We start from the raw sequence: 23,680 nt of genomic DNA, 5'->3' as shown, positions 1-23,680 counted from the left end.
AAAATAAAAACACAAATAATATGGAGAAAAGTATTCCTTCTAAGTCATAACAATTGAAGGCTTTTGAGAAATTATACTTTAAGAATGAAAAACGGTATCTATGAGACTATTTAATATGTTTAAGCCTCAGTCCTGCTATTGTTTTGTAGGCAGAACTCCCAATGAATAAGAGGGGAGTCTGGATTATGGATCAATGACAAGACTGCAATCCTTTTTCTGAAAACCTGAAGAAAAAAAACCTCAAGGCCTGAGTCTCCTGTAACTTTAACCTTGAGTGGTCATTTCACCTTCTGCAAAGAGAATGTAAAACAAAACCAAATCAGAATCCTCCATTCACTTACACCTGTGGCATTGGCTTACACTCACCTTGCAAAAACAGAAAATGACTATTCACGGTGCGAGGCAGTGGAGGCAGGCCCTCACTTTTTAACTTAATATACAACTTGCATATTTTGGTTCTGTTTCTTGTTTACATTGTGGCCATTTTACACCACTCTGGAAGTGTAAAGGTGCAGCAAATAGAGTGTAACTGTCATTTATGCCCATGCTAATGTAACACTGAACTATAGTGATGGAAAGGGTTCTTCCATTACTGCAGTAAATCCACCTCTTCAAGAGATGGCAGCTAGGTTGATGAAAGAATTCTTCTGTCAAACCAGAAGTGTCTACACCAGGATTTAGGCTGGCTTAATTACATTGCACAGGGCGTGAAATTTTTCACAGCCCTGAGCAATGTAGTTAAGCCGACCTAACTTTGTAGTGTAGACCTGCCCTAAATTTGCACATTATTCTTCAAGTCAGCTATATGTGTCATAAAATAAACATGAAATGTGAAATTTTGTATATAAAGAGAATCTTATACCTCTAATGCATTAGAGTAGTCTTCCAGTTCCACATAGAGTAGTGCACGGTTAATTAACACCGTCAAGACAATTTCCTTAGTCGATTCAAGAAGAAGAAGAATTCCATAGTCTTTCAAAGCCTAAAAAAAAAATTAAAAATATTTAATTTTACTGAGAAGCATACAATGATACTTAAGTTTACAATCTAAAGCTCCAATCCTGCTAACACTTATGTCTTATTTTAAGTACCTGAGTAGTCCTACTGATTTCAGTGTGACTACTCAGATGCTAAAAGTTAAGCACATGCTTAAATGTTTGCAGGACTAGGGCCTAAATGATAAAGAGGAACACAATACAGCAGTTATTTTCTTCTCACAGTGTTGCCTAGTCCTTTCTGTACTTATATATACACCCATCTGCAGAACACAATAGCAAAGAGACTTAAGTCTGCACTGAGGCTACAAAGGTTTTATGTTTAAAGATAAAACTGCCATTCTTTCTGTATCTAATTTGCTGTTTCCCATATTTGTGTTTAAACTTTATTTTAATTTTTTAACTTCACTTTAGACGCATCAAGCATTTTTAATATAAAGTTAAGAAACTTCTGAAAATTAAATGTCTCAAAACCTAATTTAAGACTACTGGAAAGTCTTATTAGTCTAGTTTTATTAACTAAATCTCAGTAGAGAGCACAATGGCATGAATAAGTGGAATGGAAATGCAGGTACCAATTCACAAACTTATCAAAGTTGGACAGTATCTCACCAACCCTAAAATGGAAAATAAAGTATATGCCTTAAGTCAAGTGATAACTAATGTGGGATAATTAGAACAGTTTAGGCCTTCATATCATGAAAGGCTTCCTGATAGTATTAGGCAGACCCCACTTGTTGGAGGGCAGGAATGAACCTGGGACCTCGGGAGCTAAATGCATGAGCCTCTACTACATGAGCTAAAAGCCACATGGCTCTTAGCTAAGGCTGTAGCAGACTCATTAATCTCTAAGTGGTCTGGGTGCCACAAGATGGGACAGAACACCACATCCAGAAGGTGTGTGGGTTGCACTAAGACCTCTCTACACTGCCAGATTGGTGTAAAGAGGCCATCGTGTAAATGAGAAGTAGGCCTTTAGTACTTTAGGATATATCTACACTAGAAATGCTACAGTGGCACAGACACAATAGTCTCCCAGGGGAAGTCCTACTGCTAGTGATATTTAAAACTAGACTAAGCAAACATTGGATTAATCTAAAAGGTCTCTTCCATCCCTAACTCCTGAGAGTCTACATGAGTTGATGGGTCAGCTCCACTCTCACCACTATTCCTGCCACTTCCTGACGCCTATTGGGATGGGCTTCAAGGACTGGAATGGTGATTCAACAAGAAAAATTCTGTAGTCCCTTGGAGGTGAGGGATGGGAACTGAGGTGTCACTGGGTAGCAAAAAGAATTGGGAGGAGAAGGCTAGAATGAAGACCTGTAGGCTGGAACAGGTATTGGGGAAGCCTTAAGAGGCTTCCCCAATACCTTAAGAGGCAAAGTAAGTATTGCAGGGAGCTCAGGGTAGTAAGGTTTTGGCACCTTTAGAAGCTATATAGGAGTAACAGTTCCCTCTGGAGCAAAAAGATCTGCAGGGAGGAAGTAATCAAGCAAAAGGCTCTGTGGAGCTGTTGACACCCAAGTCCCACCTCTATGGTGATGAAGTCCCAACCCCACCTCTGTGGCGATCCCATGTGTCTTTTTCCCAAATGAAGTGGGCTTTGTGGAGCTTCTGTCCCAATCCTGCTCCTTTGAGCAGTGGGTATGGACAAGGCCACAGGGGACCAGATCAACCCCACAAGATAGAGGTGGGCTCAAATTTTTACAGTACCCATTACTGCCTTAATCTTGCCCTGTTCTGCTTCTATGCTCCCCTTCTTTCCTTCCCCTTTCTGAACTCCCCTGCAAGATTTTGGTGGGTGGGTGGGCGTGCATGTGTGTGAGATACACATATCGCAGCAGAAATGCATATGTCTGAACAACACTACATCCTGAAATAATCCCTGCAAATGTTAGTGATATAAAGGCCAGATTTTCAACCTGGCCTTCACTGTGTAAATGTATTGTCATGTATACATCCAAGTACCTGATTATACCCACAAAACAGGTACTTAGATCTTCAACTGACAGCAATGCAGTTGTAAAGGATTGTTGATGCAAAAAGGAAAGCTTGCTACTAATGTTCAGAAACAGTTTATTAGCATTTCTGAATAATTGCATAATCAAGTGCTCTTGAATAAAAGGATATAATACCTTTCTAAAGTCCTTTATTTGGTGATAACAGATTGCTCTGTTGCAATATGCCAAAATGCAGATTTTGTCCAAGTCAATAGTTTTGGTTAGGTCTTCAATGGCATTTTTGTATGTCTGCACATAAAAAACATTGTGTATAAAACCACTGTATAATTCACAGCATCATATGTTCTGTCCTAAAGAACACAACAGTGTAAAATTTGACCATACAGTTTTACATTTCTTGTCTCTTCATCAGTACTGGAAGGCATTCTCTCATATCAGTTTGACAATATGGGCCAGTTATTGCAGTCTTCCCTTAGGTAGGATTTCTACGGGATTTTGACTGGACCAGGACTGCATAATTGAGCCTTATTATTTTATATTTTTGTCATTGTCATGGTTTTATTACTTAGTCAATCATTAATGTTATCTAGCTATATTATTCTTTACCCTCTCTTTGACCCTTTCATGATCACTTTGTATCATCTCCTAACATGGATGATAGTTTATTACGGAGCTGCAGTTGCTCCTGTGGCCAAATTCACTTATGGGAGCTTCCTCCATGGATCCTGGAGAGGTAAAATAGAGATAAATCTAGCTAGCTTAGCCAATCCACCCCACTGCACCCTTTCCAGAACCACAGAGCCCCCCACAAAGTGGCTTCCAAGGCACTGGGGAAACTGGAAGTATGCTATATCGGTGGAATTCCCCACAAGCCTGGGTAGCATTGGTCCCCCGCTTTTATCTCTTTCTACAGGTGACTAACAAAAATATTTCATGTACTTCATCCAAAAGATAAAATACGTCTCTACCTTATTGTGGTATTTCAAAGTTCCTCTGTAGAGATAGGCTCTCACACTGTCAGGATGAATTTTGATAGCCTCGTTACAATTCATAATTGCCTTGGAGTATCTTCCCTTGCTACCATAGTAAGCAGCACGACTTAAATATGCCTTTATAGATGAAGACAGAAACATGCTGCAGTACAAATACTAAAAAAACTTTGATAATACCTTGGACAACCACTGAGTAAAGGTAATAAATGACTTTTTTCATAAAGAACTTAAAACTCCTAAGTCTCGCGGTCATAAAACCAAGCAAATTAAATGAACACTGGGTACCTTGGTTATAATAATGGAAAACAACATGAATATTGAAACAAGAAATAACTTATATTCCATTAGACATAACAAAAATCAAATGCAGGAAAATGATCTTTGGAAAGCAAAAAGAAAAAACAAAAACAAAAAGGACACAAATAAAACAGACTTTAACAAAACAATACTAATGATATCCAAGTCATCCCTTAAAGGGAAACTACTAAGCTGTTTAATAACAAAAATTACCATTTAGAAATTGCTATTGTGACTCTGGCAGATCAGACACCAGCTCATGCCAAGGTCCCCATGTCTCAAAGGAACACTGACAGATAAATAGCTGGAACCTCTCTGGCTCACTTGTGCGTTAATATTAATATGATAAATATAAGAAAGTGCTTAGTGTTTGGACTCTGTCGAATGCTTATGAATTGCTGCATGCATTGATCTTCCTTGTAATATCTGTATTCCATATTGTAATGTACTATTTGAGTGAGTGTAGTGGGAGCCTCTGTGACTGTATGAATCACCATACAGTTGATGGGTCAGCTCCACTTTCACCGCTATTCCTGCCACTTCCTGATGCCTATTGAGATGGGCTTCAAGGACTGGAATGGTGATTCAACAAGAAAAATTCTGTAGTCCCTTGGAGGTGAGGGATGGGAACTGAGGTGTCGCTGGGTAGCAAAAAGAATTGGGAGGAGAAAGTTAAAATGAAGACCTGTAGGCTGGAACAGGTATTGGGGAAGAGGGAATTAATTACATACAGGGACATACAGGAGAGGGACATTAATTAGTGTGAAGAGCTGCTCTTCTACAGAAATCATTATGCCCCTCCCAAAAGAGGAGTCCTATCAACACCAGACAGGCTATGGTTGGCTCTTACAACTGGACACTCCCTATATCTGGATTGAGGAACCATCAACAAAAGTACTAAAGACTTATTGTTGTTCTGTTCTCCTCCCCGTGAAGATGAGTCATGCAAGTGAACTCCTCCCATCAGCTGAGTTTTGCAGCTGAGAGCATATGGCAGGACAGGGATCAAAACCATAAGCAAAAGGAACTAAGGATCTCTATGTTGCTGGGACTCTGAGAGACAATGAGTTTTCTAGATATAAGCAAGAGATCATCAGTTGCTTAGCATGGATTAACCCTAAAGGACAAAAAGAGCTTGCTGATTAGAAGAGCCTCTATTATCTTACCAAGACTGTAATTCATTTGTGTGTCTATATTCGCTTGCTTTAATCTTGTAAATAACACTCTAGTTACCTTTTCCTATTTAATAAATCTACATATAATTTATTATAGGATTGGCTACAAGCTTTGTCCTTTGTGCGAGATCTAAGGCACAAATGATCTGGGGTAAGTGACTGGTTCTTTGGGACTAGGAGTTACCTCAACATTGCTGTGATTCTTGGTTTTAAGAGCCATATATGACAGAGATATGCTCAGCTGAGTGACAGGAGAGACCAGAGGACCCAAGGAGACTGTCTGTGACTTTGTTTAAGGCTATTAATATGCCTGAGGAGTTTGCACTTGGTGCAGTTGGTTGGTGAAATCTAAGTTTAGAATTAATGACCAATTTGGGGTTTGTGTCCTGGTTTTTTAACAGTTTGCCCTGAGTTTGTTACTCATGTTCTTGCACCTCCATTGGGAACATCACAGTTATAACCTGATGGAAAATGTGCTCCAGATTTTTTAATATCCATCACCCTATTGCAACAAAACAATAACTGTTTTGTGCAACACAACAAAACAATGTGTGAACTTCCTCTGCTACTTTGCTTCAGATAGTTAACTAAAACATACTGAGAGCACTACATATTTTTATGGAAATTATGCTGCTGGTGTATAGACAGAAAAGTAAACAAAATCCTCAAATCTTAATTATTTCTCCATTAGAAGCACAGCAGAAAAATAAGTAAGAGTGATTAACACATGGAGGACATAACTGTCAGGAAAATACATAAAAGAGATCGATACTGTGTCTTTCACATATACCAGTATATGAAGAACTTCATAAGAATAGAAGAATGGCCATACTGTCTGAGATCAATGGTCCACCTAGCCCAGTAGCCTGTCTTCCAACAGTGGCCAATGCCAGGTACTTCAGAGGGAATGAAGAGACAGGTAATCCTCAAGTGATCCATTCCCTGTCACCCATTCCCAGCTTCTGGCAAACAGAGGCTAGGGACACTTCAGAACATGGTTTTGTATCCCTTCCCATCTTGGCTAATAGCCATTGATGGATGTATCCTCCATGAATTTATCTAGTTCTTTTTGAACCCTGTCATAGTGTTGGTCTTCACAACATCCTCTGGCAAAGAGTTCCACAAGTTGACTGTGTGTTGTGTGAAGAAATACTTCATTTTGTTTGTTTTAAACCTGCTGCCTATGAATTTCATCTGGTGACCCCTAGTTCTTGCGTTATAAGAAGGAGTAAATAACACTTCTCTCCTTACTTTCTCCACACCAGTCACGATTTAATAGACCTCTATCATATCCCCTCTTAGTCATCTCTTTTCCAAGCTGAAAAGAGCCAGTCTTCAAATACTTTTTTGGCCTTCCTAATTATATTTTTACACTTCACTTACCAGAGTTTATGCTTCTTTCTATTTTGCTCAATAGGATTTAACTTCCACTTTTTAAAGGATGCCTGTTTGCCTCTGCTTCTTTTACTTTGTTGTTTATCCATGGTGACACTTTTTTGGTCCTCTTACTATGTTTTTTAATTTGGGGTATACATTTAAATTGAATCTTTATTATGGTGTCTTAAAAACATTTCCATGCAGCTTGTACGGATGTCACTTTTGGCACTGTACCTTTTAATTTCTGTTTAACTAACTTCCTCATTTTTGTGTAGTTCCCCTTTCTGAAATTAAATGCTACCGTGGTGGACTGCTTTGATGATCCCCCCGGGATGTTATTATTATGTTATGATCACTATTACCAAGCAGTTCAGCTATATTCACTTCTTGGACCAGATCCTATGCTCCACTGAAGACTAAATCAAGAATTAGGGGGTAGCCGTGTTAGTCTGTATCCACAAAAACAACGAAGAGTCTGGTGGCACCTTAAAGACTAACAGATTTATTTGGGCATAAGCTTTCGTGGGTAAAAAACCTACTTTCTTCAGATGCATGGAGTGAAAATTACAGATGCCGGCATTATTATACATGAAGAGAAGGGAGTTACCTTACAAGTGGAGAACCAGTGTTGACAGGGCAATTCAATCAGGGTGGATGTAGTCCACTCCCAATAATTGATGAGGAGGTGTCAATACCAAGAGAGGGAAAGTTGCTTTTGTAGTGTGCCAGCCACTCCCAGTCCCTATTCAAGCCCAAATTAATGGTGTTAAATTTGCAGAGGACCCAACCACATGAGCCACAACATCAGGGACTCAATCACCTGCACATCTACAAATGTGATATATGCCATCATGTGCCAGCAATGCCCCTCTGTACATTGGCCAAACTGGACAGTTTCTACATAAAAGAATAAATGGACACAAATCAGACACCAGGAATGGTAACATAGAAAAGCCAGTAGGAGATCACTTCAATCTCCCTGGACATTCTATAACAGATTTAAAAGTAGCCATACTTCAACAAAAAAACTGGAAAAACAGACTTCAAAGAGAAACTGCAGAGCTAAAATTTATTTGCAAATTTAACACCATTAATTTGAGCTTGAATATAGACTGGGAGTGGCTGGCTCACTACAAAAACAACTTTCTCTCTTGGTATTGATACCTCCGCATCAATTATTGGGAGTGGACTACATCCATCCTGATTGAATTGGCCCTGTCAACACTGGCTCTCCACTTGTAAGGTAACTCCCTTCTCTTCATGTATAATAATGCCGGCATCTGTAATTTTCACTCCATGCATCTGAAGAAGTGGGTTTTTCACCCATGAAAGCTTATGCCCAAACAAATCTGTTAGTCTTAAAGGTGCCACCGAAATCAAGAATTGCCACTCCTCTTGTGGGTTCCAGGACTAGCTGCTCCAAGAAGCAGTCATTTAAGGTGTCAAGAAAGTTTATCTCTGCATCCCGTCCTGAGGTGACATGTACCCAGTCAATATGAGGATAGTTGAAATCACCCATTATTATTGAGTTAATTTTTTATAGCTTCTCTAAGCTTCCTGAGCATTTCACAATCACTATCATCATCCTGGTCAGGTGGTCAGTAGTATATTCCTACTGCTATATTCTTATTATTCAAGCATGGAATTACTATCCATAGAGATTCTATGGTTCAGTTTGGTTCATTTAAGATTTTTACTTCATTTTACTCTACACTTTCTTTCACATATAGTGCCATTCCCTCAGCTGTACAACCTGTTCTGTCCTTCCAATATATTTTGTACCCTCGTATTACTGTGTCCCCTTGATTATCCTCATTCCATCAAGTTTATGTGATGCCTATTATATCAATATCCTCATTTAATATGAGGCACTCAAGTTCACCTATCTTAGTATTTAGATTCTAGTATTTGTATATAAGCACTTTAAAAAATTGTCACTTTTTAGCTGTCTGCCATTATGTGATGTAATTGAATTGGACTCTGTTTCATTTTATTATTTTTCATTAGATCCTACTGTGACAAAGCTCTGTCCTTGCCTCTGTGGGTACTGTGTTTCCTGGCGGATTTCGCTAGCCTCAGAGGCTCACTGTGACCCTCCACGTAACCCTTCTTTCTCTAGAGACAAGAGTCACAGTCTACTGAGCCATTTTCATCATAAGCCAGCGAGGGAGGTGAGGAGAAGTTATCCTTCCTTGCACAGTCTCTGTTGTCTCCCAGTCTCAGTGATTAATCAGGGGGCAAAGGGGGGGGGGAGCCCAGGCCCACCCTCTACCCCAGGCTCCAGCCCAGGGACCCTAATAGTATCAGCTATGGTAGCTGACCTTTTAGAAACATGACATGTACAATTCCCTAGGCTACGTCCCCCACAGCAGCCCTTACTTCCTCACGCTCCACTTCACCCTTACCTCAGGGCCTCCTTCCTTGTGCCTGATATGGTGTGTACTACTCAGCCTCTCCATCCAATAGCACAACTTCCTTCCACAGCTCCTGACATGCACACCCACCTGACTGACTGGGAGGCTTTTAACTAGTTTCAGCCAGCCCCTGATTGGCTTCAGGTGTCCCAATCAACCTAGCCTTCTCCCTGCCTTCTGGAAAGTTCTTAATTGGCCCCAGGTCTCTTAATTGACCTGGAGCAGCTTCCATTTCACTTAACCTGGTACCAGGGATTTGTTTAGCCTGGAGCTAATATATCTATCTCCCACTACTTTTCTATAGCCATCTGGCCTTGCCCCATCACACTACCCATATTTTATCCTCTCCTCCTTACTAGGATAAAGAGAATCGCCATAAATAGATCCTCCCCTAAGGCGGTGGTCTTCAAAGCCGGTCTGCCGCTTGTTCAGGGAAAGCCCCTGGCAGGCCACGCCAGTTTGTTTACCTGCCTCGTCTGCAGGTTCGGCCGATTGCAGCTCCCACTGGCCGCAGTTCGCTGCTCCAGGCCAATGGGGGCTGCAGGAAGGGCGGCCTGCACATCCCTCGGCCCACGCCACTTCTCACAGCCCCCATTGGCCTGGAGCAGCGAACCATGGCCAGTGGGAGCTGCGATTGTCCAAACCTGCGGATGTGGCAGGTAAACAAACTGGCCCGGCCTGCCAGGGGCTTTCCCTGAACAAGCGGCAGACTGGCTTTGAGAACCACTGCCCTAAGGAATGTCTCTGTTGGAACCACGTGCTCCTCCAGACCTGTTGACTTTTCCCCAGCTCTTAGTATAAAAACCACTCTAAGACCTTTTTAATTTTATGTGCCAGCAATCTGGTTCCATTTTGGTTTAAGTGGAGCCCAGTCTTCCTGCATAGGCTCCCCTTTCCCAAAAGGTACCCCAGTTTCTAATAATCTAAACCCCTCCTTCCTACACCACCATCTCATTCATGCATTGAGACCCTGCAGTTCTGCCTGCCTAACTGGCCCTGACTTCAGAATTCTTTAAAACTGCTCTCAAAATCTACCCAAAAGAAAACCATCAGAATTATAAATTCAGTATTACCTGAAAATGTTTTGGATTAATGGCAAGTGCTCGATTGAAATCTTGGATGCAGTTAGCTTGTTTGAGTTGCATTCTGCACAGCCCTCTCTGATAAAAAGCATCAGAATAATTTGCGTATATCTTGACAGCAAGGCTAAAAGCTTCAAAGGCCTAAAAGATGACATAATGGTTTGAATTAATGCAATCTACTTGCACAATTGCAATCATAGGCAGAATATCAACTTTTAAAACCCAGTAGTATTTTTTCTTGTGTTTTCACTATTTTACTCCTACTTTTTTAAAATTTTAATACAACATATGAGACAAACACAATAAGTGAAATTCTGCCCTCATTTAATACTTATCTTAGTCCATTTTCTTCAGTGGGACTACATTAGTATAACCAAGGGCAGAATTTGGTCCTGTGACCATCAATAATTAACATACTAAAATTATTTGCTACATTAAAGAACACCTAAAATGTGATTTCTTTAAGGTCCTTCTGCATATTTTTTTTATTCATACAAAAAAACAGATTTTTCGGGGATTTGCTAATGTGGTGGCAGCCACATATTCTAAAGGGAAAGTAACCCATTCCTAGTGGTCAGGGTATGCCACATCAGGTATTTCAGCCACTCTTGACTATCATTTATAACTGTCTTGGAAAAGGAGGCTAACAGGGTTATAAAAATAATGTTGTGATACTACTATGTTTGGTGAGTCTCCCAACATTGTAATACAGAGACAAGCTCTTGTCCTCACAACTAAACATCAAGTCAGCCAGGGAATTTAAAGTTGCTATGAACTGAAGATTTAGTGATAACCTGGGCTAACAGATCCATTTTGGAGGTAAACCACAAAACAGAAGACAAGGACCATTCAGCTCAAATATTATACGCTTCTCTATTCAAAATAGAACAGTTACTATGAAGGAAGTTCCTATTCCAGGTGACATTTCAAATTTTAGTCATATAAAATTACTTTGAATATACTGTAGATATTATTCACTGGTCTTCTGTGACTAAAGAAATTATTAATGTTTATATTGTTATTGTTGAAATAATGCTTGAAGCATGCAAGGCTCTATTCAGAAATAGGGTTCCTACCTAAGGATATATCACTCTAATATCCAGTCCTGTAAACACTTATACATTTGTTTAACTTTACTCATATGAAAGGAAGGTTGGCTCAGTGGATTGGGCACCAAACTGGGACTCAGGAGCTCTGCATACATTCCTGGCTCTTCCATAGTCTAAGTGACCTTGGCAAGTAAATTTAGGCCCGGATGCAACAAGGCAGGTAGGCATGAACTTTACTGTAAACACATGCATAGGCCCATCTCTACTCAGCAAAACATTTAAGCACTTGCTTAGGTCCCACTGATGTCAATGGGACTTTTGCATATGCTGAAGTGTTTTGCTCAATAGGAATGAACTTAACAAGTGCTTTCCTGAATCAAGGCTTTAATTTTTCAGTTCTTTAGTTCCCCATATGTAAAATGAGCATGATAATAATATTCCCTTTCACCCATGCTTGTCTCTCATGTTTACATAAGACTGTAAGCTTTTCAGAGTTGTGACAATCTCTTATTGTGTTTTGGAACAGTGCCTAACAACGTACTCCGATCACGCTTAGGACCGCTAGGTGCTACTGAAATACAAATATATGATGATAACTAATCCTACTGAGGTCAAAGACATTATACATGTGCATAAATGTTTGCAGGACTAGGCTCTACAAATAGAATATAGGAAAGAATGGTGAAAAGGGATGCAACGATAAGGAAAAGGCACTCTTAAAAAGATTTTCTAATGTCAATTTTGTAACACTTCAAAATGAGGGGAAGGCTCGGGTTTATAAGCTTTTTAAAGTTGGCATTATTAATATACAAAATGGATCCTACTCATATAAGGCCTGATTCAAAGCCCACTAAAGGAGTCCCATTGATTGAAATAGACTTCGGATCAGACTGTTAATGAACAAGCCTGTAACTGTAGTTAAAAACATAGAAAGAACAAAAAAGTCCTTTAATATTAAAATGCACCTAGAAAAATGTATTAAATTACCTAACAAAAAATACCTAGTTAAAAAAAAGATTTATATCATGTGTAAAATAAATGCCAAAAACTGAACTAGTATAGGATTGGTTGGCTGAGGGATTTTTTTTTAACTTCTGTAAAAGTACAACAATCCGTTAACTAAAATGCTATCCCCAGTGTGGCGTACATTGCTTAAAACTACAGTGAAGACATTAATGTACAAATAAGATATTCATGTTGATTTCACCTCCATTAGAAACACAGCAAAAAGTATGCATAACTAATTAAATATGGTAATACTGGTATGGAAAAAATTGTTTACACATTTGCAAGATGGTCTGATAAAAACTAAAGAGTAAAAATATGTAAAAAGAAGTGGAAAGTAACCCTTAAAATATTTAATTTTTTTAGTCAATCTTGTTTCCAGCTCTTAAAGCCACAAGGCTAACATGTTCTAATTAATAAATACATACCGGTAATAAACTGACTTGCTCCATATAGCACAGGCCCATGAAATAATAAATTTCTGCAGCCTCAAATGTATGAGGCAAGATTTTTGCTGAAGAAGTCAGTATCTTTAATGCTTGTTGAAAACTTTCCACAGCATCCTGTAATAACAAAGGATATTATTCTAATATTTGTAAAACACGGTTAGTAAAAAAAAGTCTGAGTTTTAAAGGTGACATACACAGAATTTTTTTTAATTGGGCCTGTGCCCTTTTTGCTTCTTTATTATACGTAAAGAAGGCCTGAAAAGTACTTTTGATTTTTTAGCCTTATAAATTTAAGAAATGTGAAGTCTGGTCTTTCTTGGTTTTGCTGGAAGTTCTGAATTGCTCTAATTGAAGGTGTGGGCATGATTAAGTACAACTTTTTTTCAAAATGTTCATTAGTCATTGGTTTAAATAAGTATTAACAAAAACAAAAAGTAGAACTTTAAGCAGTCTGACTAATAATCTCTTCCTGTTGCAGTTGCTTAGCAACTTTCAGCCTCTTGACACTTTTGGAGGACTCTATCTTGGGAAGCAGCAACTCTGAAAAAGATTTGGAAATCATGGTGCATGGTCAGATGAACATGAGTTCTCAGTGTGATTCCTGTAGCCAAAAGGGCTAATGAGTTCTTGGATGCATAAACAGCAATCTCAAGTAGGAGTAAAAAGGTTATTTTACCTTTGTATTTGGCATTGGTGCAACTGCTGCTGGAGTACTGTGTCCAGTTCTGGTGTCCACAATTCAAGGACATTGACAGGGTTCAGAGAAGAACCACAAGAATGATTAAAGGATTATAAAACATGCTTTAAACTGATAGACTCAAGGAGCTCCATATATTTAGCTTAATAAAGAGAAGGCAAAGGGGTGACTCAATCACAGTCTATTAGGACCTACATGGGGAAGAAATATTTGATAATGAGCTTTCAATCAAGCAGACAAAGGTATAACAAGGTATAACAAGAAGCTGGATATGAGTCAACAGTGTGCCCTTGTTGCCAAGAAGGCCAATGGCATTTTGGGATGTATAAGTAGGGGCATAGCCAGCAGATCGAGGGACGTGATCGTTCCCCTCTGTTCGACATTGGTGAGGCCTCATCTGGAGTACTGTGTCCAGTTTTGGGCCCCACACTACAAGAAGGATGTGGAAAAATTGGAGAAAGACCAGCGAAGGGCAACAAAAATGATTAGGGGTCTGGAACACATGACTTATGAGGAGAGGCTGAGGGAACTGGGATTGTTTAGTCTGCAGGAGAGAAGAATGAGGGGGGATTTGATAGCTGCTTTCAACTACCTGAGAGGTGGTTCCAAAGAGGATGGTTCTAGACTATTCTCAGTGGTAGAAGAGGACAGGACAAGGAGTAATGGTCTCAAGTTGCAGTGGGGGAGGTTTAGGTTGGATATTAGGAAAAACTTTTTCACTAGGAGTGTGGTGAAACACTGGAATGCGTTACTTAGGGAGGTGGTAGAATCTCCTTCCTTAGAAGTTTTTAAGGTCAGGCTTGACAAAGCCCTGGCTGGGATGATTTAATTGGGGATTGGTCCTGCTTTGAGCAGGGGGCTGGACTAGATGACCTCCTGAGGTCCCTTCCAACCCTGATATTCTATGATTCTAAGGTCCAATGGCTGGAAGTTGATGCTAGCCAAATTCACAGCAGAAATAAGAAGTAATATTTTAACAGTGAGGATAATTAACCATTGGAACAATTTACTGAAGGTCATGGTGGATTTTCCATCACTGGCAAGTTTTAAAATCAAGATTGGATTTTTATGTGTATATTATATACACACACACACACACACACACCAGTTCAACAGACATTACTTTGAGGGAGTTCTATGGCCGGTGTTATACAGAGGTCAGAGTAGATGATCACAATGGTCCCTTCTGACCTTGGAATCTATTAATCTTTGATGTCATAACTTGACTAATGCTCCAGTCAGTAGAGAATCTTCCAGTGAGACATCACCTGAATTTCTAAAGCAAACAAGCAAAACATGCCAACAAACAAAAGCCAAATCTTTTAGGCCTTCCTTATACATCAGGCAGAGGCAAAAACCCCAATGTGTCCCACTTTTCAGGTCACATTTTAAATACTTGCTTTCGGGTTTTCTGTGCGAACAGTGATAAACTATGTATAATATTCAATTTATAGCCATGAAACATCTCACTTATAATACAATGGTTAAGGGCTAATCCTGCAAATACACAGAGGTAATTTCACTCAAGTGAGTAATCTCACTGAATAAAGCTACTCACATAACATGTGTGATGGATGTGGAGCTATTCTGTAATAATTTATGAATACTGTATGTTGACTTAGTTATTGGAATGTTTACTGTCTGAAAATATTGGTTTAATTTAATGGGGGGCTACAAGGTGAAACAAATAGGAAGTTAAAGAATGGTACGAGATAAGCCACTCCTCAGAAAACACTTAAGAGTTACTAAGGGACAATGACAGAGCCACTGGTTTGGAAGACTAACTCTATCTCCTGTTCAGCATACAGACTGGTTTGGTTCAGTAGGCAAGGACAGAACCTAGGTACTCAGAAGAACAAAAAGGGCTATAGCAGTTTTAAAAGGAAGACTTTCTCAAGAGAGTGAAAGAGTTGTTTGGAGGAATCAGACTGAGGAACCAGACCATCAGGGGATGGTAAGCCTTTAGGTAACACAAGGTGGGTGAGGTAATATCTTTTACTGGAGCAACTTCTGTTGGTGAGAGAGACAAGCTTTCAAGCTTATACAGAGCTCTTCTTCAGGTCTGAGAAACTAAGAGCTTGGCTACACTTGCGAGTTACAGCGCATTAAAGGAGCCCCGGGCGCACTAGCTAACTACCCGTCCACACTGGCAAGGCACATAGAGTGCTCTGACTCCATGGCTACAGCGCTCTGCGAGTGGAATAACGTTTTGTGTGCCCCTGCTGGAGCGCCATGGTGCCAGTTTGGACACTCTGGACTGTTAGTGCGCTCTAATCGGCCTTCAGAAGTACCCCACGATGCCTGTTCTAGCCACTCTGGTCATCACTTTGAACTCTACTGCCCTGCCCTCAGGTGACCAACCGTCAGACCCACCCTTTAAATTCTCTGGGAATTTTGAAAATCCCCTTCCTGTTTGCTCAGCCAGGCGTGGAGTGCTCTCAGCGAAGCTTTCCAGGTGACCATGCCTCCACACGCCAGGCGATTCCCAGTATGGAGCAATGGTGAGGTGCTGGACCTCATCAATGTTTGGGGGGAGGAAGCTGTTCAGTCCCAGCTGCGCTCCAGCCGTAGGAATTACGATACCTTCGGGACGATATCAAGGGACATGATGGAAAAGGGCCATGACAGGGATGCACTGCAGTGCAGAGTTAAAGTGAAGGAGCTGCGGAATGCCTACCACAAAGCCCATGAAGCAAACAGCCATTCCGGTGCCGCCCCTGTGACCTGCCGTTTCTACAAAAAGCTGGACGCGATACTTGGGGGCGACCCCACCTCCACTCCGAGTACCACCATGGACACTTCAGAGCCCAGTTCAACAAGGCAGGAGGAGGACCACCAAAGTGGGAGCGAGGGTGCTGAAGCGGAGGAAGACATTCCGGAATCCCTAGATGCATGCAGCCAGGAGCTGTTCTCAAGCCAGGAGGAAGGTAGCCAGTTGCGGCGGCCGGTGCTTGGTGAAGGACAAACACCAGAGGAGGTTCCCGGTAAGCGGCTTTTATTTTGGGAAGGAAGTTATTCGGTGCAGGATCTTGGGGCGAGGAGAGTTAGGGCTGCATGCATGCCTAAATGCGGAATAGGGCATTGAGGTGCTCTCTCACATCACAGTAATCGGCCTCAGTGATCTCTTCAAAGGTCTCATCCAGAACTTGAGCAATGCGCTTGTGCAGGTTTCTTGGGAGAGCCACTGTGGTCCTTGTTCCAGTAAGGCTAACTTGTCTGCCCCACTGTGCCATGAGGGGCAGGGGGACCATTGCTGCACACAGGCAAGCTGCATATGGGCCAGAGCGGAAGCCGCATTGCAGTAGAAGACCCTCCCTTGCTTCCCAGGTCACCCTCAGCAGCGAGGTATCTTCCAGGACGAACTCCTGTGGAAAATGTGGGGACAGTGTTCAGTATAGGGGCCCCCTGCAGCTGTTGGCTCTCCCCAAGGCACAGAAACCCAGAGGACAGTACAGCCATGAAACAATCAGTCACGCTTGACCCTGTGTTTACTCACCATTTTGGGGCTCCCGTGGGTTATGTGCGCTCGCTTTGGGACGGGGCAAATTATGCTATTGTGTAGACTGTGCTTGCCCTTAAGTATGGAGGAATCATTGCTCTGTCTGGTGTGAACAATGCTGCCTCTGTTAAGCGTTGCATTTTGCCATTACAGATGCAACCTTGAGTTCTCAGCCGTCCGTGTTATCACTGGCTGAAAGACTCCAAAGAATCAGAAAGAGGCCACGTAGAAGCAAGGAAGACATGTTGCATGAAGTAATGCAGCATTCAAGAAATGAAAATCAAAAAGTGCAGGAGCGGCGTGACAGTGAAAGGAGGATCCGCCAGCAGAATGAGGAGCGCCGGCACAAAAGCGCGGTGCTCTAGCAGCAAAGCATGGATCGGCTGATAAGCATAATGGAGCGCCAAGCAGACTCTATCCAGGCCCTCATAGCCATGCAGACGGAGCACTACCGTGCCCACCCCCCCTGTAGCCCTTGTCCCAAAACTCTTTCCCTTGTGCCCCCATGTCACCTCCAACCCACTTTCCCCAACATCCGGGTTCTTACCGCCACCAGCTGCCTCCAACACCTGTAGCTTCGCCACCCAGCCCTGAAAACTATGACCCTTACCCACTGCACTCAACCCCGATCACCAGGCAGTATAGCCATCCTGAAGTGCAGCACTCATTGCACAGCACTCCAGACAGGAAGGCTGAGTATGATAACAGGACATACACAAATCTGTGATTGTACTGTTCCCCACCCCACACCCTTGCCCTTTCTGTTTCCCAAGCAGTTGTGTTTCTTTTCAATAAATGGATTTTTTGGCTTTGAAAATATTTTTTATTATTGCATAAAGTAAAAGATACCTTAGCCCAGGAAAGAAACAGGCACTGCAAGTCAGAGTAGCAAACACAGATTCCTCCTAACATTGGAACCACTGCACTTCACTCCTGTGCAGGGGACCAGATATTACTGGTGGCTTTCAGCCTCAAATTGCTCCCTCAAGGCATCCCTAATCCTTGCAGCCCCGCACTGGACCCCTCTAATAGCCCTGCTCTCTGGCTGTTCAAATTCAGCCTCCAGGTGTTGAACCTCCGAATTCCATGCTTGAGTGAATCTTTCACCCTTCCCTTCACAAATGTTATGGAGGGTACAGCACGCAGATACAACCGCAGGGATGCTGTCATCGGCCAGGTCCAGCTTCCCATACAGATAGTGCCAGCACCCCTTTAAACAGCCAAAAGCACACTCCACAGCCATTCTGCACCAGCTCAGCCTGTTGTTGAACCGCTCCTTGCTGCTGTCAAGGCTCCCTGTGTAGGGTTTCATGAGCCACAGCATTAAAGGGTAAGCAGGGTCTCCAAGGATCACAATGGGCATTTCGACTTCCCCTAAGGTGATCTTATGGTCTGGGAAAAAAGCCCCAGCTTGCAGCTTCCTGAGCAGGCCAGTGTTCCGAAAGATGCGTGCATCATGCACCTTTCCGGGCCAGCCTGCGTTAATGTCAAGGAAATGCCCACGGTGATCCACAAGCACCTGGAGAACCACAGCAAAATAACGTACTTGGAGGCTAGGTGGGCTGGTGCCAGAATTGGAATATGTGTGCCATCTATCGCCCCTCCGCAGTTAGGGGAACCCATTTGTGCAAAGCCATCCACAATGTCATGCACGTTACCCAGAGTCACGTTTCTTCTGAGCAGGATGCGATTAACGGCCCTGCAAACTTGCATCAACACAAATTCCAACGGTCGATTTTCCCACTCCAAACTGGTTAGCAACCGATCGGTAGCTATCTGGAGTTGCCAGCTTCCAGGTTGCAATAGCCACCTGCTTCTCCACCGTCAGGGCAGCTCTCAATCTCGTATCCTTGTGCCGCAGGGTGTGGGCAAGCTCCTCACACAGTCCCATGAAAGTGGCTTTTGTCATCCGAAAGTTCTGCAGCCACGGCTCGTCATCCCAGACTTGCATGATGATGTGATCCCACCACTCAGTGCTTGTTTTCCAAGCCCAAAAGCACCGTTCCACGGTGGTGAGCATGTCCATGAATGCCACAAGCAAACTCATGTCATATGCGTTACTCAAGTCGATATCATTGTTGGAGCCCTCACTGTCACTTTGTATCATAAGGAATAACTCGACTGTCAAACGTGACGTGCTGGCGAGACTTGTCAGCATACTCCACAGTACTTCGGGCTCATTTCCCAAGGGGAAGACAGAGCACGCAGTACATAAAACATTGAAAGATGGCGCCAAACGTGGACGAAAGCACAGGGATTGCTGGGATGCAAACCGATGCATCACAGGGCATTGGGACAGGACCCAGAATGCCCCGCACCCCCGCCCTCTTCCCACAAGCCACAGCGCCAGAATGGGAAGAGGTGCTCGGTGGGATAGCTGCCCATAATGCACCGCTCCCAATGTCGCTGTAAGTGCTGCAAATGTGGCCATGCCAGTGCGCTTGCAGCTGTCAGTGTAGACAGACTGCAGCGCTTTCCCTACTGTGCTCTCCGAAGGTGGGTTTAACTCAAAGCACTCTACATCTGCAAGTGTAGCCATGCCCTAAGGCTATGTACATGCTACAGTTTATGTCGGTATAAGGGCTTGGCTACACTTACATTGTACAGCACTCTAACTTGCTGGCTCAAGTTAAAAGTGAAAAATCACCACCCTGAGTGCAGCAAGTCAGAGCGCTTTGAAGCGCTAGTGTAAACAGGCTCTGAGCGCTGGGAGCCGTGCTCCCAGCACTCGGAGCTAATCCCCTCGTGGAGGTGGTTTACCAGGAGCGCTAGGAGAGCTCTCTCCCAGCGCTCGAGCGCAACCACACTCACACTTCAAAGCGTTGTCGCAGGAGCGCTCCCGCAATAGCACTTTGAAGTTTCCAGTGTAGCCATGCCCTAAGTTATGTTGCTCAGGGATGTGAATAAGCCACCCCTGAGCAACCTAAGTTACACTGACCTAAGCATCAGTGTGGACAGCGCTATGTTGGCGGGGGGAGCTTCTCCCGTGGACATAAAACTACTGCCACTCATGGGGGCTGGAGTAATTAAGTTGATGGGAGACCTCTCTCCTGTCAGCTTAGAGTGTCTGCACTAACAGCGCTACAGCAGCCACTGTAAGCTCTGTAGTGCCGCCATAGCCTAACTCAAAGTGTCACTCCTAAAAACAAGGTTTGAATAGGTTGTTTAGCATAAGTAGTTAACAGATATTTCAATGGACCATTCAAGGTGAAGTAGCCTGTTAACACCCCTCCAGTCATAAGAAGGAAAGGATGGGGAGAAAATGCAGCTGAGGGCAGTTGTTAGTGGGTTTATAGATTGTTGTAATAAACCATAAATCCAGTGTCTCTATTCAGTCCATGATTTTTAGTGATTAGCAAAATTATGATCTTGCTCATCTTTTGACATTGTTGTTTAGGCTTCCTTTGAGGATGAGGGCTGATAGGTCAGATACAGAGTGATCACTTTGTGAAAAGTGTTCACCCAGAGGTTTTTGTCTTCTATCATTTTCCTGTGTGAGTTCACTCAAGAGTGTAGTGATAGCCTGGCAACACCCACATAGCTGCTATTGGAGCATTTAGTGCACTGGATGAGGTATACTACATGCTGTGACAGGCATATTGTGGGGGGGTGTGGATCATCATAACAGTGAGATATGTCTGCAGGTTTTACATCTGTTGTTGTGGCAGTGTCAGGTGCCACCTTGAGTTGATGTGTCCTGGTCTGAGGGAAGCTTGCTTCTAATGATGATCTTGGAGAGGCTGGGGGTTGTTTGAAGGCCAGAAGGGGTTCAGAAAATATTTCTTTTGGAATGGGTTCCCATCAAGTATGGGTTGTAGTTGTTTGATGATACCCGGTATGGGTTCCAGTGTGAGGTGAAGACTGCGGTGTGCAGTCAGAGGGGATTTTATTTCTGAATTGAAGTAAGTTCTCTTGGGGTATTTGAGTGGCCTGGTACATGATGCGATCTACTTCTCTGGTGGAGTGTCCTTGTTTGGTGAAGGCAACTGTGAGTGCATTAAGGTGTATATCCTCAACTTTCTCCTTGGAGAAAATTCTATGGTATCTGAGTGGTAGGACAGACATGCATATAGACCGTTTGTTGTTTTAAAATCCTCTCGCTCTAAATGCTTTATTCCCACAGTTAAAATAAACAGTACTTTGGTTTTAAGAAGGCTGTTTGGTCACATACTCCCCAAAGGTGCCAGAACTCAGTCAGACCTGATGAGCAAGCATGCTCGATACAAATGGTATGGTAACCCAGGGACCATTTTAAGAGTGGGAAAATTGCAGAATTCCACTCTGGGAGAGGTAAAGGCACAAGGCTTGACATCTGAGGCGGTGCACTCAGAGAGACCAGAAAGGGGACAGTGGTGCAGATAGACCTGCAACCATGACAGCATGTTTTCAGGCTCTATCCCTAATGCCTAGAGTACTCTTATGCTGAAAGTTACTAATGGCTGCCATCAAGGAGTCATTGATCCAGAAACTATCACAGCCATGGTTAAAGCCAATGGATGAGCTAATTACCTTTCTCTCAGGTGAAGTATAAGGAAAACATTAAGCCCCTTTTCTGTGGTGAGACAGATGTAATAATGGAGGCTACTGCCTAAGGCACTAGGCTATATGATGATGTGGTTCAAGGGGTTTTGCCTAGTGGAAACACAGGATGTAAGCGTTTTCTTTCTGCAAGCTATGTGCATGTGTATGCAATACAAGAGAAAGCCAGAGAAGCAGTTGTGAGCATAATCCTGAGAAAAAGCAGAGGGATGGAGCTTCTTGGACACAGAACTTGCTAGAGAGGCAGACTTTTGAAGATTTCTGAACAAGGAAACTGCCAGGTACAGTTTGTTTCTAGTGTGTTTGAGGAAACAGGGCTTGCTGTACGTTCTTTGTAAATAAACAGGATTGCACCAAAATACATGCCTGACTTGTATCATCTATTTCTCCTCCTAACGAAAATAACCCTGCAAGGCCGTGATTATTGTCTAACTGCTTGGGTCAAAGGCCCAACAGTATGATATTTCTACTGGTAACATACAATGGGAAGCAAGTACTGTATTCACAAAGCTGAGGGACTAGTTATAATCACTTTTAAAATTCTTATACATTCATTCTACAAATATGAAACAACCAAACTTTTGTATTGCCTCTAGCTCCATTAGATAGTACAGTATTTGCACACTGCTTTATTATGTTTTGAAAAAAGCAACATTATGAAATTTAACTGAACTCCAGTCTACATAATTATTTCTTTTAACTAAATTTTACATTGTTTTAAACAACACTGTGTAACACTTGCTGGAACATTAGTGCAGGAGCATTAAGCTGAAAAGAGTGTTACTATTCCCTTTTGTAATTTAAACATTGAAGTGCAGGGAATATTTGATAAAATGAGATACTCTGTAAAGCATCAAGGCTATAGAAACCAAGACATTGTATTGCTTGGCATTTTATTGTAAATAGTTTAGAAATAATTTTCTAACCTTTGTTTTCTTGGCTTTCATTTGTATTTTTCCTAGTAGAACAAATATGGAAGGCACAGGCTGACTTGCAATAACCTCAAGTAAACACTCTATAGCTTTACTGTGATTTTGACAAAATGATTGAACGAGTGCTTGCTGAACAGGAGAGGTTTTAAGGGATACTGAAAATAAGAAAAACAAACAAACAATGGTCACATTATATTATATTATTTCACACTGCATGTTCTAAATATAAGATAGTTTCATAGGATAAACAAACTTTACATTGTTCAAAAATCCATGAGACTTCAAGGTTGTTTGCTCTAACCACTATACCAAAACAAACAATTTTTTAAGAATTGAGTTTTAATCCTTTCACATCAAAGCCTCAGGTAGAAAACTTCAACTGTAAGCAGCGAAGTTAGGGTCAAATCATGGGCATCTGCAAACTTCCCCTCTCCAAAGAAAGAAAAAAGGAAAAAGACAACCTCAAACAACTACACAGGCATTGCTGAGGGGTCAATGGGGCAATAGAATCGTCCCCACTGAGGGCATGGGGCCCTTGTTCTGCCACTCCAAGACCACTATTACAACCTACAAGAGTTACTATAGCCATTGCAGTATTTTACCTTACAGGTGTGTTATGAAGCTTAATGTTTGTAAAGCTATTTGATATCTTAGTAAGAAAGATCCTAAGTAAATACAAAGTATTACAATAAATTCCACATAAAGTTCTATTACCAATATTTATAAGTAAGGCTGCAAATTTGTCACGGAGGCCCAGGACTTCTGCAGCGGCCGGTGCGGCTGGCCTGGGGGCTGCTTGAGCAGCTCAGGCAGCCCCTGAGCCAGCCGCACTGGCTGCTGCTGGGGCAGTCTTGGGCCACTGCACCCGCCTCCCCCAGCAGCAGTAGGAGTTTGGGTGTGGGAGGGAGCCCAGGGCTGGGGGTTAGGATGCGGGAGGGGGTGAGGGCTCTGGGCGGCGCTTACCTCAGGGGGCTCCCCAGAAGCGGTGACATCCCTCGGCTCCTGGGTAAAGGCGTAGCCAGGGGGCTCAGCACACTGCCTCCACTTGCAGGCACCGCCCCTACAGCTTCCATTGGCTGTGGTTCCTGGCTAATGGGAGCCGCAGAGTCGGCGCTCAGGGTGGAGGCAATGAGCAGAGCTGCTACCCGCGCCTCCATCTAGGAGCTGAGGGAGGAGGATGTCACTGCTTCTAGGGAGGTGCAGAGCCAGGTAGG

At 42.6% G+C, this 23,680-nt stretch overlaps 1 protein-coding gene across 7 annotated transcripts in view; it reads right to left on the bottom strand.

Moving 5' to 3' along the window:
• Positions 1-23,680, bottom strand: part of TTC6 (tetratricopeptide repeat domain 6) — a 127,022-nt gene that overhangs the window by 13,923 nt on the left and 89,419 nt on the right. For 6 of the 7 annotated variants that reach the window (XM_043549411.1, XM_043549412.1, XM_043549406.1 and 3 more), the window contains 6 exons: positions 22,461-22,621; positions 12,779-12,913; positions 10,288-10,437; positions 3,928-4,068; positions 3,134-3,247; positions 863-982 (listed from right to left, as the gene is read on the bottom strand). In XM_043549411.1, the coding sequence (XP_043405346.1) occupies positions 863-982; positions 3,134-3,247; positions 3,928-4,068; positions 10,288-10,437; positions 12,779-12,913; positions 22,461-22,621 (821 nt within the window). The remainder of the gene's footprint in view (positions 1-862; positions 983-3,133; positions 3,248-3,927; positions 4,069-10,287; positions 10,438-12,778; positions 12,914-22,460; positions 22,622-23,680) is intronic. The other variant, XM_043549409.1, reaches the window with a different exon arrangement.

The sequence above is a fragment of the Chelonia mydas genome, chromosome 6 (genome assembly GCF_015237465.2).
Source record: "Chelonia mydas isolate rCheMyd1 chromosome 6, rCheMyd1.pri.v2, whole genome shotgun sequence".
NCBI lineage: Eukaryota > Metazoa > Chordata > Testudines > Cheloniidae > Chelonia > Chelonia mydas.
This window is presented reverse-complemented; position numbering and strand designations above follow the sequence as displayed.